General features: G+C 39.2%; 1 protein-coding gene across 1 annotated transcript in view; it reads left to right on the forward strand.

Moving 5' to 3' along the window:
• ADAMTS12 (ADAM metallopeptidase with thrombospondin type 1 motif 12) overlaps positions 1-16,436 on the forward strand; it is a 140,561-nt gene that overhangs the window by 88,846 nt on the left and 35,279 nt on the right. Inside the window, exons 13-15 of the mRNA XM_088157029.1 lie at positions 4,433-4,566; positions 10,524-10,644; positions 15,484-15,728. Coding sequence (XP_088013155.1) covers positions 4,433-4,566; positions 10,524-10,644; positions 15,484-15,728 — 500 coding nt within the window. The remainder of the gene's footprint in view (positions 1-4,432; positions 4,567-10,523; positions 10,645-15,483; positions 15,729-16,436) is intronic.

Raw genomic sequence — 16,436 nt, forward strand, 5'->3', positions numbered from 1 at the left:
TTTCTATGGATCAAATAAGATATGTTCTGATACAGTCACAGAGGCTGAGCTAACAGGATGAAATAATGTTTCTGCTGCCTCTGTTTTAAAATTAAACTTCATTTTGGAGCTCCAGGCTTGGTTAAAGTGATAAGTAGCTTCACCTCAGCTTTTTTTCCCATTTTGTTTGTTTGGTAATTGTCTTTTCTAATTTTCTTTGTTTGGGATTTCCTCAGCCAATTCTGAGTTCTCACAGAGATGAGGGGTTGAAGAGAAGAGGCCCCACCTCTTTTCTTCCTTGTGAAGTTGGGAAAGATATTGAAGCCTTATCTTCTTCTGACAGACACATTAATCGTGTCCTTCTTAGTCAGGTTAAGCTGATCCCCCCTGCATGTGAACTCATGGGAATCAGCTGTGAGGTAAACAAATTTAAATTGGTAAGGAAATATATTCCTTGCTACTTATCTTCATGTTTTTCTGTTTACACTTGGTGAATCTGAACTTTTTAATAATATACAGAGGGGAAAAATATCACGTGCCCAAATTTCAGGATTTTTACTCAGCTTTGCTGATTTGCTTCTTCAGTACCATTCTGATTACAGATAAGTAACTGGGCCTTTAAGGCAGCTCTGTGGCTTGGGATTCCATTACATCTGTGTTTCTTCTGTATATTAGGAGATTGATCATGTCTCTGGTCAAATCAGCAGCAGGTATAAGATGTGGAGACCATGTAAAAAAAAGGGTTGTAATTTCTCTGGGCTACTGAGTGTTGGTGGCACTTCAGCTAAAATCTTATGTCCAGCTGGGAGAAAGACACTGGCAGAAGGATGCAGCCAGACTGAAGGAGGTTAACAGGAGAGCAACATGGAAGTCAGAAAGTCACTGAGAGGGACTTTTTGCAAGAGCTAGTAGAGATAGGACATAGGGAATGGCTTTAAGCTGACAGAGGGCAGGTTTAAATTAGATATAAAGAAGAAAATGTTTACTGTGCAGGTGATGAGGCACTGGCACAATTGCCCACGAAGCTGTGGGTGCCTCATTCCAGGAAATTTTTAAAACCAGGTTGGACAGGGCTTTGGGCACTGTGGTCTAATGGAAGACATTGCTGCTCATGGCAGGGGGGTTGGATGATCCTTAAGATTTCTTCCAGTCCAAAACATTCTATGTTTATGTGATTTGAAAAACACAGATTGAGAAAAACAAGTTTTCCTATAGAAAGGAAAACGAGTGCATTAAATGCCAGGTACTCAGTGGAACATTTAAGTGTTTAGCATGTGTACCCCTGAGCTGGTGGAGATACATGGTCATTACCCAGTGCTCACAGTGGATCTAGTATTTCATGCATATGCCAGAATTGATGTGTGTTTTGGCCTAAAAGTTACAAAGATGACAGCCTTTTTGTTAAAATCTCATAACGATTTAATCAAATTTGCTGAAGTAACTGAAACTGAACCAGCTGCTTTAATGAGCTCCTTCTGAACAACCCAAGGGCTCCTATTCATCTGAGTTGTCTTTTTAGATTTTTGGGTCTGAAATAAGAAAAAAGGCTGAACTCAGTGCACGTCTTCCTTCATTTCAGGAAACATATTTGTTTTCCTTGTGTGTGAGTTTGGTATCTGTTCTGTGTTTAAAATATTAGACTTTTGGAGGTCATTGGCTGATTCTGATGCTGTTTATTTACAGTCCTAGAAAAAGAGAGCCAAGGTCTCTGAGCTCAACCATAATAAATAATAATGATAGATAGATAAATAAATAATTTTAGATAGTGAATGCCAAATACAGCGCTAGTATAATTTCCTCAGTAGTGACCTAACCAGCCTTTCTGCAGATGAAAAATCAAATAAATATCAGATAGAACTGAATTTTGGGTGGAGAAATAAATACTCTATAATTTCCAGAGGGGCTCCGTAGAAAACATACAGAAAAAAAAACCAGTAAAAATTTGTGGGTGGGGTCCAATTTTAGTTAAATTCAGTTAAAACAATCAGGAAAATCAGAAAAGCTTTCATACATAGAAAGCATTTGCAAGTGTGAAAGTTTGTAGTTTGTTTTGTGGGTTTTTTTAAACTTTTAATTTTTACTTAGGAAGGGATTTATTTTTCTTTATTAACTTTTTCTGAATTACAGATTTACAGCATCATAGTTATGCCAGGAGTATGTCAGCCATGTCTGCTGCTTCTTGTTCGGTAATTTCTGAAATGAAATTGCTTGTTTTGTCAACACACAACTAAGAAGAGGTACAGATATCAAAATTCTGTTCTACATATTTCATTAGAAACAATGCAGAAGTTGAAATGGCTTTCTGTAAAACCTGTGTCTATCAGGGCAATTCTGAGCAGGTAACAGAGTACCTGGAACTGTAGGATTCTCCTTGCCACAAATGTATTGTTCTTTGTATAAAAAATGGTATATTGAGAAAGTAGGCAAGGTGAAGCGAAATGTAGAGCACTAAAGTAATCAATTTAATCACACAGCCAGAAAAAGAATTCTGCAGACAGAAGTAAAATCACTTGCATCACTTAGCATGACAGCTCTTATCAAAACAACTGATGGGTGTTATGGCTGGCAGCTTTCACAGAGGGGCTGAAGGTTGGTGAGGATTACAAACTTTATGTTCTTGCCTGAACAAACTTTTTTGGCTCCATCTCCACTGGTATTCTCAAACACAGTTCACATCAGCTGTAATTCCACCAGTTGTATAACCATGGTCCATCACTGTTGCACTTTACAAAGGTATTTTTGAGGAGCTAGAAGCACAACATTAGTGACAGACCTAAGATAGCATTTTAGCTCTACTGACAAGAGGGGGAAAATAGCCTTCATTAAGGTTTTGAATTTCCTTTATTTATTCTTTTTAAAATTTGTTTTTGTTCCCAGTTCTGCAGTATTTCGTTTACACGAATAATATTCACAGTACCAAAGCTCAGACTGTGGAGGATTCAGTTCTTAAGCTGTAAGAGCTTTGAGGGGAGGAGCTGTAGTCACCTTTGTGCACTGTGTGATGTTGTGTGTATGTTGGTGCTGTACAAACCAGAGTAATGAGAGCAAATTTTCCCCCTTCAAAAGGATAAATCCTTTTGTTGGAAATTAATTAGTTTATATGCATTATCAGAAGTTTGCATTTCTCTCATTACCAAACATTTCTTTAAGTACAGTTCTTTCTATGACACAAACAAAGCCAACAAAGGAGGAAAAGATAAAAATGAATTAATCAACCAGGATGTGGAAGGCTGTATCCGTCAGAGACCAAGGGAGCAGCTTCTGTCAACTCTGTCAGGCACAGGATAAAACTCACTCAGCATCAGCACCTCTGCAGCACAAAGGGAGATAGTTTTTAAATTATTCAATAATGGTGCCTTAAAGTTGCTACTAACTGGTGGGTTTAAGGCCCACTGCATTTCTCAGCTAAGCATTTTGGGTTGCTGAGCATGAAGAAATTGCTTTAGAGCTGGGTGAGACTGGGGTCTTTGAATAGACCAAAACCTGAAGACAAGTCTTCTGCTGATGCCCTTCATTAATATGATAGTGGACGATTTTTAATTCAGTCAGGTAGTTCAGGGTAGTTCTGGTTCCACTGGAGAGTTTTCAGAGAGTGTTACAAAGACAGAGATTATGTCTGTCTTTGCTTTGACCCTAATTTCAGCACTAACTCATCTTCCATGCACACAGTTTATTTATCAGACTTGTGTCCTTTGTCCCAGCGTCAGAATTTCCCATTCCCAAAGGCCAGTGTCTGTGACACAGGGAGATTGGTGTTTGGGTCTTCTTATTAAATAGATGGAATAGATTAAGGCCCTGATCCATCACAGAAAATCTTGTTTTCGAGGCTACTGGTTGCTCTTGCTGCAGCTTTTCTCTTCCCTGTTGCTTCTTGGGACATCTATCTGAAAATCGCCTGAGTCTGTCAGACTTGCAATATTATCCCTATTTAATAAGTTGTCAAGCAGGGAAAAAAAGAATGTTTGAAATTATTTATTAAGTGCCAACAGGTAGATGAAAATGATGAACACAGAAGATCAGAAGCAAGCAGCTGACTGCTCTCTGAGAGAGGCTGACAGCAGTGATGAAAAGTTTAAATTACCTCTGAAATTACTCACTCACCAGCTGATGGAAAACTTTTTTGTCAGTGTCCTTGGCAATCCCACCCCTTCACTAATGAGAGCTGGATTTGCTGGTTTCCCATCCCTTTCTCCATCACTGATGCCTCCTTACAGCCTCACTCAGCAGGGTGAGTGGCTGCTGTGGGAGGGGACCAGCCCCCAGCTGCCTCCCACAAACCCACGGTGCCATTTATCAGGTCTGTGCCACCCTGGCTCTGCTCCATTCTTCTAATTCTGCCAGTTCTGGCAAATGGCAGGGGAAGGGAGTGAATGGTTCAGCAAAGACCCTGTGTATTGCACATCAGTGTCCTACTGACGTATTGTCTGAGTGAGTGTTCTCGTTTTCCCCTCAGCAAACCCCTGTGAGCTCCACTGTCGCCCAGTAGATGGCCATTTCTCAGAGAAGATGCTGGATGCAGTCACTGATGGTACTCCTTGCTTTGAAGGAAGGCACAGCCGAGATATCTGTATTAATGGCATGTGTAAGGTATTGGGTATGTTTGCATGTTTCTTTCTCTAAAATTTAAATTTCAAAAGTTACGGGGAAATGCTTAACCATTTTTTTTGTGGGATCAAGGCCAAGTACTGTATTTTACCACGTTTTTATAGCAAGTTTACAGCAAAAGCTTTCCAAATAGACATACACTTAATTTCCATTCTTTTTAATGAGTCTATTAGACTGACTGCTGATTACTTTTAATGCTTTTCAAATCCTCTGGGTTTTTCCCATTATTTTAAAACATCAGTTCAAGAAAATCTGTTTCTGATGAGAAGTTTTCACAAAGGATTGTAGCTTTAGGATTGTGATTGGTATCGCATATCTGTGGGGTTTTTAATGAAAATTCAGTTTAACCATACACGTGTAGCTGTTCTGAGCTGTCTTTTAATAAGATCAGACTTTGCAGCTGAGGGCAGTAAAAATTAATATCGTCTATTATGTTGAATTGAACAATGTTGTACCATGAGGTACTGGACAAACACGGAGTATATATGGCTCAATAATATAATGTAGTGAAGAATAAGTAAAATGGTCTCTGCATATTGTATGTGTTGGTAGCAGATTTCCGGATGATGTGTGTGTCTGTATGGCATTTAAAGGAGTGTTCTGTGAATTCTATAACCTCCATGGTCTCAGCATTACTTTTAGTCAATTTATTAGAAATAATTTTAGTACCTTCCTTGTAGAGGACATATTTACATCTGTGGTTTATTTCTTCAAATTGAGAGTTTGTGTCCTGTACCCCCTTGAAGCCTGATAGCTTTCTTGCTCTTAGCATCTTTGGAAACAAAAGCAGGACTTGTGGAAACTACATTATCTTATCCAGTATGTGAGTTGTATGCCCCAAGCCACTTAAATGTATAAAAATGCAACTAGAAGGGACTTAGTTGTCTGTTCCATCCCTTTGCAAACTATATTCCTTTTTTTCACGTTCTTTTCTTAAAGACTTCTGGTGATGGAAATTTCACGTTTTTAACAGATGATTGGTACACCCTCTTTTTAAACTTATTTATTAGAATGACAGCGCCTCAGAGAGCAGTAATAAAAGATACGTTTTAAGCTTTCTTTGCAAAACTTGCGTTTATGAAAGGGAGTTATCAAGACCCTGCTCACGTTCACAGTGAAGAGATCCTGCATAACTTTGCTGAGACCCAGGATGGGCCTTTGAATTATGATGGCTTTGAACAGTTCAAGCTATTTTTTATCAAGTGAGTTCATGGTTTTCCTACTGGGTATGTAAAAAAATTCAGATAGATCCAATAAAGAATTTCATCTTCGAAATTAATCTCAGAAATTAATTTCAGTATGATTTTGCATTTTGTCATAAATTTGTTTAGAGCGATCAGAGAAACTGGTCCTATTTTGATAAATGTGGATTGAGATACTTCATTTTAGCTACCTGAGGTATACTGGATGCTTTCCTAGCTGATGACAAAGCCACAATGTGCATCTTCAAGTGAGAAGTAAATACAGACAGACCACTGATTCACTTTGTCCTTTTAATTTATCCAATATCTCCTAATCTTTTTACCCACGCATCAGTGCTGAAGGAAGGCTTACAGTGAGGTGTTGTTAGCATGGTATTCCTTTAGAACTTCTCAATTCAAAGACAAGCTAAAATCCTTAATTAATTGGAGGCCTGGCCTATAAAATAGCTGGGTCCTTTCTCAACTGACTTTACACAGAAGAGTTCTGTCAGGAGTTCTGACAAGATCTGTCAATAACCTAATTTCAAATCATCAAGCTATATGATGACTAGTTTGTTTTTTAACTGTATTCCTTAGCACTCATTTTTCAATTGTCATTTTCCCCTTTTTATTTAGAAGATCTTTAAAGCACATAGCCTATATTCCTGTGCTTAAATTGTACACCACAATTGTACTCGAAATTCTTAGTTGGTGAGTCAGTTGTTCCCCCAGTGTTAATGAGTGAAGATGCTGCCCCCAGAGCATTGCTGTTTAGCACTGATACGTACATAAAGGGGATTTTTGAATGAGCACAAGCCATCACATAATCTAAAAGTGAAGGCTTACGTGTTCTTTGCACTGGAGTGTATAGCTACTGTGGGTGGAGGATCTGGCATCTCTGATGTTTCTTGCAACCTTTCATCTCCTCTGCAGAATTTTTATAGGCTAAGTGACCTTCAATCATGGGAATCTGTGGCCTGCTCTCTGTGGTAATTCTCAGTATTGATTTTGAGAGACTGAAATGGTACTGGAGAATTACACAGCTGTGTAGTACTGGGGAAAGAACCATGTTTTTCTCTTACTGAAAAGCAGATTACGTAGCTTGAATTTTTATGCAGTAGCTTTACTGCTTCTCACTATGGTTCAGCTTCCTCCTGCCACTGCTAGTCCAAAAGGACATTTGATTCAGACCCATACAGACAAATTACAAGATAAATTATTGACATCAGGGCCCATTTCTCTCCATTCAAGGCAATGTCATGGCCAACATGAAGTAAACATGATTTCTTTATTTGAAGACTTAGTGAGGGAGACAAAAGGAAGGAAGACCTTAAAGTTCAGTATAGCATTCACATAATGGATATTCAGGCAGTACATCCAGGCCATACCTTTCAGTGTCAGCAAGGACTTTTTGAATCTGCCCCCCACTGCCAATCTGACACAAAAGCGTCTCCTCCTGGAAATGGAAAAAGGGCAGTATCTCTGGCTGTTTTCCCTTTAGTCGTTGAACAGCAGGAAATAAATTGTTTCTCCTTCCTGTAATTCAGCTGGGCAGTTCAGGTCATTACATCTGCCTGTGCAGTGTGTGCTGTGGCCAGAAACAAAGCTGATCTCAGATGCTTTAAAAAAGGCTCTTGGGGTCTGGGACAATAGCAAAGGGCTGCAGGGAGGGATGCTAAGTTATGTTGCCCATGCCATGGCACACAGTGCTTCCTGTAACACAGCATGCTTTATGTGCAGAGGGTGCACAAGGACATATGTGTGTAAAAAAATCAGCGCCTAATTGCTGCTGATATTCTTTCCTGTAATATAACCTGCATTAGTCTCCAGAATTGCTTTTGCAACTGTTTGTCAGAAATTCATCATAGAGTCATAGAATGGTTCAGATTGGAATGGACCTTAAATATCATCTAGTTCTGAACTGCAAGTGCACACTAATGGGTCATATTGACCTTCTGGAAAGTTTGAGGCGTGTTTTGAAAATACAGCAAGTGCATCCACGAGAATAAGAATAATGAGGAAAGCAAGTAAAAAGAAGAATGAAGCGTCTTGAAATTATTCTAATAGAAGGCAAAAATAATGTCATATTCACTGAAGTGATGAAGGAAAACATGGTCTGGAAATTAAAGTTCATGGAAATGTAGCTAGAGTAAATGAATGCTGTTTATTCTGACACATGAGAATATTGCTTTGTGATGGTTTTTAATGGCTTTGTAGGGTGAGGCCCTGCTGTTAGATGTGAAGGTCATGGCAGCACCCCAGGGATGGGGAATGAAACAAAGGCTTTATTTACTGTAGCAGAGTAAATTGTCTGCCCTGCCTCATTTTGGAGTTTTCCAAAACCCCAGGAATGTATAGGAATGTTGCATGTATAGGTAGGGCTCGTGTCTTACAAGATACTAACTGTTTCAAATATCAGAAGAACACTGAAATACAAATTTCTGCTGTTCATATTGGAAGGGACAAAGGGATTCTCTTCATATCACAGTGATGCCATATTTTGATGCCATAGACCTGTTGCTAAAGGAAGTGGTGAAGTGGGAGAGATCTGAGCTGATGGAGTACAGCCCATGCAGAAGCACTGACTGGCACCCCAAGGGCAGGGTAGTGATGATGCTCTGGTGCTGCCATCTCAGTTGCAGTTCTAATCAGAACTAATTAGTTAAACCTTTGGGGATTTTTACATTGCGCAGTACTTGGAAGGGAAATATGCTCAGTGATGTTAATTTCAAACTGAAATCTGATTGATAGTGTGAACTAGATAAATTAATTCTGTGTGCAGCCTCTCAAACAAGAATGCGTAGTAAATAAAGATGGACAGAAACCTTTTCCAAGACATGAATTTTCTACTAGAAAATGATAATTTGGTAAAAATTACACAATTTGAAGACAAATTCAAAAGAGGAGCTCCCAGCAGTGATTAATCATATTTTCTAATAGCAAAGCACAAAGCACGATCTTCAGACTTTCCCCACCTTTCCGTTCAGGGATATATGTGCATAGTATAGAACATAAACTTCAACTTCCATGACTCTCCAGAGTGTCTTTTATTTCCCTGGTCTAGTAATAAACCAGGTAACTATGACTTCACTGTTTGCAGATGATTAACAGATGTACCAGTAGTGCAGTAGATGTACTGTGGAATGCATGACTCTGAGAAAACAGCAACACTACAGCCTCTCTAAATTATTAGGAAGTGTTAAACTGATGAAGAGACAGATCTGACCTCCTGGAAAGATAAAGAAACATCCTGTTTGTGTAGTAGGGGCGTCTGTGTATTCTGAATAGTTGATTGAATCCATCCTTGGTCAAATAACTACATACTTGGAGGCAAAAAGTTAGTCACCTTGCTGACATATCCTTGTCTCTGTAATGTTCTGTACTGCTCGTGAGGGTGGTCCTTGGTGCCAGGATCTGTCTATGTGCAAGACATTACAAAACCACTCATTTTTTTAAAGTGGCCTTCACTGAAAGGAGGGAGAAGCTAAAGCTACTGCAGAAACTTTTGGCATGGCTGTGACTTTTCAGAGCTGATGTGAAAGATGCTGGATATTAATTGGCAGTAAGTGATGGATGCATCTTTTTTTTGAATCTTCTTTAAAGTGATGCAGTTTGGTACCATCTGTAGCTTGAAGCCTTTCCTTGCTTCTGTTTTTCAGTTTCTCTAATAGTTCATTAAATCATTGGCACTGAGACAAATGTTCAGGTGTTTCTTAAGGTGAAAATGATAGAAAAATACTAGAGAATGCAGGAGCTTGTATACCTAGGTTAATCTAATAGATGGATTTTTGTCAGATGCTTGCAGAAAATTGCAGTAGCTGATATACTGCAGGTAAAATAAGATCAACATCAAAAGAGGATGTTAGACAAGTTGGCAGGTTTAGCACCTGAAAGCTTATTTTGAGAAAAATCAACTGAGAAGACCTGTCTTGGGGTGACTTTATGATACTGTATCCCTATCTCAGACCAAGACAAAACCTTTGCTACCAGACTTATGGCCATTCATCCATATCCCAGGCCTCCAGGTATCTTAGAGACTAATAACAACCACTAAGTGTTGGACATTACATTGTGCTCTGCAATCCTGCTTGTTTTTGAAGAGAAGCAGAAAAAAAATCCTGAAACCAAATGAAAATTCTGTTGAAATTTAAAGACATAAGAGTACAAAATTTTTGGGTTGAGCAAGGAAAAAGTTTTTTCCTGACTCAGGATGAATAAATTTTTCTCCGTCTTTCTCCCTGGATCAATCATAAACTGGAAAATCACTGGAACTAGAACCTGACCTGCTTGATCCACTTTATCTTCATCCATGCCCATATGCTGGCAAGCTGGAGAGTCTTTGATGTGTAACTTCATGCCTGCTGGAGGCTTTCTCTTTGCCAGGGGGACTGGCTGTAGTAGAGGTTCTGTGCTATGAGATGGCCACAAAAAGCTGGCAGATATTTTGGCTTTGTTACTGCACTGTATTGCCAGGAACCTGTGGATGGCTCTGTGATGTAAGAAAGGAGACACAAATCCTAGATGCAGTGACCAGTCCCAGATAATGAGGCCATTTGCGTGGCACATTTCTGTCTCAAGTAACTGGTCACTACTGTATGTTTTGTGACATGGTGATGGTTATTTGTTAGGGGCTTTTTTCGCCTTGGTCTAATACACTATACAGTATACATACTATTCCCCTTCTCAGAAGTGCAGTGATGAGCTCTCAGTAATTCATTGTGGAGGCTGCATTTATTCTGACACTGTTTTTCCTTCTAGGCTGTTGGCTGTGATTACGAGATAAATTCCAATGCAACAGAAGACCAGTGTGGAGTTTGCCTGGGAGACGGCTCTGCTTGTCATACAGTGAAGATGATGTTTAATCAAAGTGAAGGATTTGGTAATATGGGTTCTTCCTTTAAATTCTTCCGTTGGTGAAGTCATTTCTCTGTGTAAAAATGATTAAAGTGCTTCTCATTGAAAACTGAGTGATCATCTGCGTGGGAAATTGTAAATGGGTGTTTCAGTGAATCATGCTTCTGCCAGAAAAAAATGCGTGCTCCTTGCTTTTTAGTACCCCTTGTCTTACAAAACTTATCAGAGACCCAAGAGGTCCTATGCAAGTTATGCAGTTAACAGCAAAATCGAAAATAGCAAGTGCATTTACAAAGTGAATGTAATTTGCCATCTTGTAAAATCTGGACCTAATCTCTGTAGAGTGAAAAGCACTGAGCAAATGCTAGAGTGAGTGGCTTGGGGATTTATTTCTAAGCATCATAAAGGGGAGAAAGTAACTTCCTGCAGGGCTGAAGTGGTCTGAATAAGCACTTGGAGGACTGAGCCTATCTTCACTGACAGCAGGGAGACATTCAGGCTTTAAGTTGATTTGTGTGGGATGAATGGGAGCTAGAGAGTCTGGAAGCAGGAGTGGGACTAAAACTGAGTAAGAAATACAGCAGTGAGCTGAGGTGAAGAGATGGCTGGGATGAGCAGCTTTCAGTGGAAAACGAGGACAGGAGGGGGAGAGGTGAGAAGACAAGGCACTGGTGAGTTATGTTTGGAATGAGGTCTGCAGCTACAGAAAGAGGCTGATGCAGGGATGAGAAGTCTCAAGATCAGTAACTGGGACCAGTGTAGTGAGGAGGGGGAAATTGCAGTGCCTTTGGCTGATTTTGGGGTTTGTGGGGTTTTTCAAATCCAATAGTTCCACCTTGCACATGATGTGTGCTACTAAGTTAGAGCCAGTAACTAATCTGGTTAGTTTGACCAGATTTTCCAAAGTTTGGTGTAAAAGCTTCTATAATATTTGAGGGGTTTTCTTCTGCACTTGAGTTTGCTTTTCTCTGTGTCCCAAAGGTGAGCTGTGAAGATGTCTGCAATCCTGAAGCAGTTCAGGTTTCATATATATTTGAGACTTACAAAGGAAAATCTAGAGCTCCTTCTCTTCCAGTACTACAGTAATCCTTCAGCCTCTAATCTTTTGCTTCTGCAAATCTAAAATTCACTCTGCCTTTGACTGTGTGGGAGCTTTCTAAGGCTAACGATGTGAACTTCATTTTTGAATAACAATTTTGTATAAAAGATCCAGTACCGTAACTTATGAAAGGGTATTTTGTGTTTTATATTTACTTAGTTTTTCCTTGACACAAGATTCAGTCAGCCTCACTGATAGATGCTGCTGAGTTAGAGACTGTTAAATTATTTCAATGCTTTCTTTAGATTCAGTAAAAAATGTGTTGATTCTGCAGATTCTCTCCCTTCTATATACATAGACTCCATTGCAGATGAAAAAAGGAAAAATGTCAGGCAAGGCAGAGGCTGGTGGGTTCTTCAGGACACGTGAATTTCTCTGATGTACTCAGGTGTTACACTGGGAAAAGGGCTTTGTTCACAATATGTTTTCTTTTCGTGTCTGACAGATGAGTTGTCAGTGTTAGATTTTATAGCAGAATGGCTGCTGAACAGTTTGTGTAAACATAAAAACTTCAGGCTCATTAGTTCAGCATAGGTAACAAAACTGTACCAAGGCATGCTGCCAGTCACTGGCAAAAAAGATTTGAAAAGTTTTTCTGTGTCCAGTGGCACAGAAAAATACAAAGCCAAAGCTAATATATTCTGATTTAAATCTTTGTTCAAAACCTCAGTCCAGCAGGGCCCTTCTTGGTCTAGTGCTGCAGCTGTGTGTGTTCTCTGAGTTGACATGTCTAACTAATGAAATGCTAGGGAAGAGTTAATAATTGAGCCTTTCACTGAAGATGGAAGGCTGGGCAGGGTGATAAATTTTACCTGAAGAAGTCTTCTTAGAAGTCGTGCTGCCTCATGGCAGAAAGAAAAGTTTTGAAATCTGTATGATTACTTGCATTTTCTTTAAAAGTCTTTGTTTTTCTTATGGGTGAAAAATGGGAATAGCAATCCAGGGGCATCCAACAGAGCCACAGGCATGGGCTGCATCATCTTTGTAATGGCTTCTGTTGGAGATTCATGGTGGAAAAAAAATCAGAGATCTAATATGAACACAATGTCTCAGCTGTTGACACTAATATTAGCCACCTTGTTTTCAGGGGGTTTGTTTGAAAATCATTTAAGTTGCTTCTGCTGAACTTTGGTGACAGAAAGGTTACAGCATGAGCTGGGCATGGGAAAGCAAGAAGGTGAAGCCTGGGTGGGGAAGTCATAGTAGTGTCTAGAGCTTGCCATAGAGAAAAGTTGTGCCTCAGGAATGTGTACTTTTAAAAGAGGCTTTTAAATACCGGCTGGAGAGTAGGAAAATGAACTGTTGTGACAAGGAGAAACCGATCTGGTCTTCTTTTGATCTGCAGTGCTGTGCTAATGTCCTGAGTAAAACTATTCTTTTCTCACAAAAGTGGGAAAGGAGAAACAAGTTCTTCAGTCCTTGTAGAGCTATGTGTATATCAGGGGTTGCATGTCTGTTTTGGGAGTATATAGATTTAATTCTAATTAAAAAGGGAAGGATTAATATCATCTGAGGGTTGCCAATTCACAGGTGTGCAGAAGCACAACACAATATGGTTGCTCCAGGATTTAATGAGCCCAGTGTGATGGTAAGACAGCTGACAATTTGACTGTTATTGAATCTTGGATCTCTAGATACTTATCAAATGAAAGCACATAACCAGGAATAATTACATTAACACCATCCACAGAATTTTTAAACAAAAATTTATTATGTTGAGTAACAAACTCAAAAGTTTGCTGCTGATCAACTTTCCTTTCAAAATCAGGTAAGTTTTATTGGGAATCAGTGAGAGGCTCTGGGAATTCAGGAAGTAATTTAGCTGGTGGGGAGGGCCAGGGAGAAGGCAGTGTGATACACTGAACGAATGGTAACTTCCCTTACCAGACAGTTGCAATACATTTAAAATAAGGCTTATGAGCAGCAGCAGGTGATTCAGACAAAGTAACTATGCAAAATCTCAAAAGGATATACAGATTGTTGTGTTACAACAGAAAAAAAAATTGTTTTATAGTTTCTATGCTTTGTGTTTTGAATTAAGAATGTTATTCTAATTAAAGCTAAAAGAAACCACCTGACCCAGCCATACTGTAAAAGGACACCAGCTTTGCAAAGCCAAGCTGTCAGGATCTGACATAATTAAGATTTTCCATGCTGTGTTAATTTGTCCTGGTTGTAAGTATGCCTTATAATCAAGCCTTCAGTTGCATAATCACACACTTTGTTCATGTCTTCTCTTCACTGAATGAATAGAACATTTGGGAGAATCATTAGACTTGGTTACTTACAATAGACCTAGACCACTGATTTCTTGAATAATAGAAGTAATTCAGTGAGCTTCCAGATTTTGTTACTTCATTCACTTAGAAAAAACTGATTCACTTAAATTTCCACAGTCAGTCTAGGAGACCTGCAAAAGTTAACATTCAGAAAATGCTCCTTCTTAAACATCAATCACTGAAAGTCCATATATATATATATATTTTTTTTTTTTTTTTATTATCAATGTAATTAGGAAGGACCTGAAGTGGACACATTCTGCTTTGTGTCATAAGCAGCATATGGCATTTTAACCAGTATGTATTATTCCACAAAAGAGCTGCAAAGAAAATTCAGATGTTAAAGACTCTTGGGCACTTACTTATAGCAGCAGGTTGTTATACAGCACATAAATAGTTCTGGTAGGTAAAGAACATTGATACTGAAGATTGCTTAACATGCCCAGTGTGCTTTATCTCACTATCTGAGTAATCAAAGGTGATAAGCTCATTTCACAAGAAAGGTGAACAGGATGTGAGTCTCAGAATTCAATTCATGACCTCAGAAGAGTGTGATGAGAACTGGGGAACTCGTGTTCCAGTCTTGAAGTAAACTGGCACAAAATGCAGCTCATACTCCCAGTGCACCCAGCTTGTAGCAATGTCATCCATATAATTTCTAGAGCTCAGCTAGGGGCAAAAACAAGAAAACTACCTGTGTTTGTGTTCAAGTGTCTATGTGAACTTCCTATTTTTACAATTCAGTAGCAACAACAATAGTGGCTTCCTTTAAGGTGAGAAGCACAGAGTTTGATGTCACAGGTGGCCTGTGATGTAAACAAAATTCTTACCTGCTTTGGGTCATTCTGAACACACAGACCCAAAAATCTCTGAACAGATAACTACCCATGAAGAGCTATTGAACTTTGTTATGATAATCGGTAGTTTGCAAAAATGTGCTTAATTTACAGTAGTAATTTGAGGCATTTGAATAACATTTTTTTGTTGTTGTTGTTGTAAGGTAAACATTCACAGAGAACTTAGATGCCTTAAGAGAAAGAACATGGAATTTCATACATACCTGTACATTGGGTACAGATGAAAATGTTCTTTGCAAATTGAAAAAAAACCTTTCCCACAAGAGGCTGTTAACTTGCTGGAACTCCCTGGCATTTCTCCAGATTACCATATGCCAGAGCCCTTGGGCATGGTTATGGAAATGTTGATGCTCATGTGTGGAGTAGATTTCCCCTGGTGCAGCTCTGAAAGTCATTCACCTCTGCATTCCTTCTAAATGCCACTGGCATTGCTTAAAAAACACTATTCCCCAATGATACTATAAACCCGGACTTGAAAAGTCACACTATTAACAAACTGAAATACAAGCCCTATGACAGCACGTTTGTATATTTTTTCAAGCAAAGCTGTTGTTTCAATCATCTTACAAATAAGTAAAATACAGTGACATTTCTGTTGTTCACCTACATAAATTTTTCTTTTCTCTTAGGATATGTTGATATTGGGCTAATTCCAAAAGGTGCAAGGGGGATCAAAGTCATGGAAGTTACAGAATCAGGAAATTTCCTTGCCGTGCGAAGCAAAGACCCAGAAAAATACTACCTGAATGGAGGCTTTATCATCCAGTGGAATGGTGAATACAAAGTGGCAGGCACAATATTTCAGTATGACAGAACAGGGGATCTAGAAAATCTGACTGCTCCAGGACCCACCAATGAATCAATATGGATTCAGGTAAACAGGAGATCACGAGCAGAACCTGCTCATTTGGATGGCAGCAGAATGTGCTGTGGTCCTGGAAGTGGGCTGGGAAAATATATATCTTGGTATATAAACCATTATTGATGTGCTGTCTTGAAAAAACAATAAAGCTGTTTTGGAGAGAAATAAACACCTTGCTTTTGAGAGTTGTTCATCCCTCCTAAGAACACATGTCCTGTATCATACTCCAGTATTTGTTAAATGCTGATGTAGTCCTGTGCTGCCACTAGGACAGGGATCCTGTCACCTATGGTTGGTCAGTCATTTGCCCAAACTTTCTTGTCTCTTTTACCAAATTTGACCAAAGCATGGTTGTGATGTGAACCAGATCCAGGCGAAAAATAAGTTGTCACAAAAAGGGAGCTGATGGCAGGCTGTGAACAGTGAGAGCTAGGGACAGCTGACAGCAGTGACAGCTTACCCAGAGCAAGAAAAGAATGCAGCATTACATAGATGTGTTAATAGCAGTAGGTGAAACTGACCCATTTAACATCCACAGAAGCTGCTTTCTTTTGTTTCTTTCATGTCATTTTATGGATTCTGACTTAAACATAACCAGCGTCTGTCAGTTCTGAAAAAATAATTTCGAATTGACCCTTGGGTCTTCGAAAGTATCTCTAATGGCTTGTTTTGCATGGGTATCCACCATGCAATTAAAAGAAGTGGGGGTGTGATGGGAGA

This window comes from Sturnus vulgaris, chromosome Z (assembly GCF_052056855.1).
Source record: "Sturnus vulgaris isolate bStuVul1 chromosome Z, bStuVul1.hap1, whole genome shotgun sequence".
NCBI lineage: Eukaryota > Metazoa > Chordata > Aves > Passeriformes > Sturnidae > Sturnus > Sturnus vulgaris.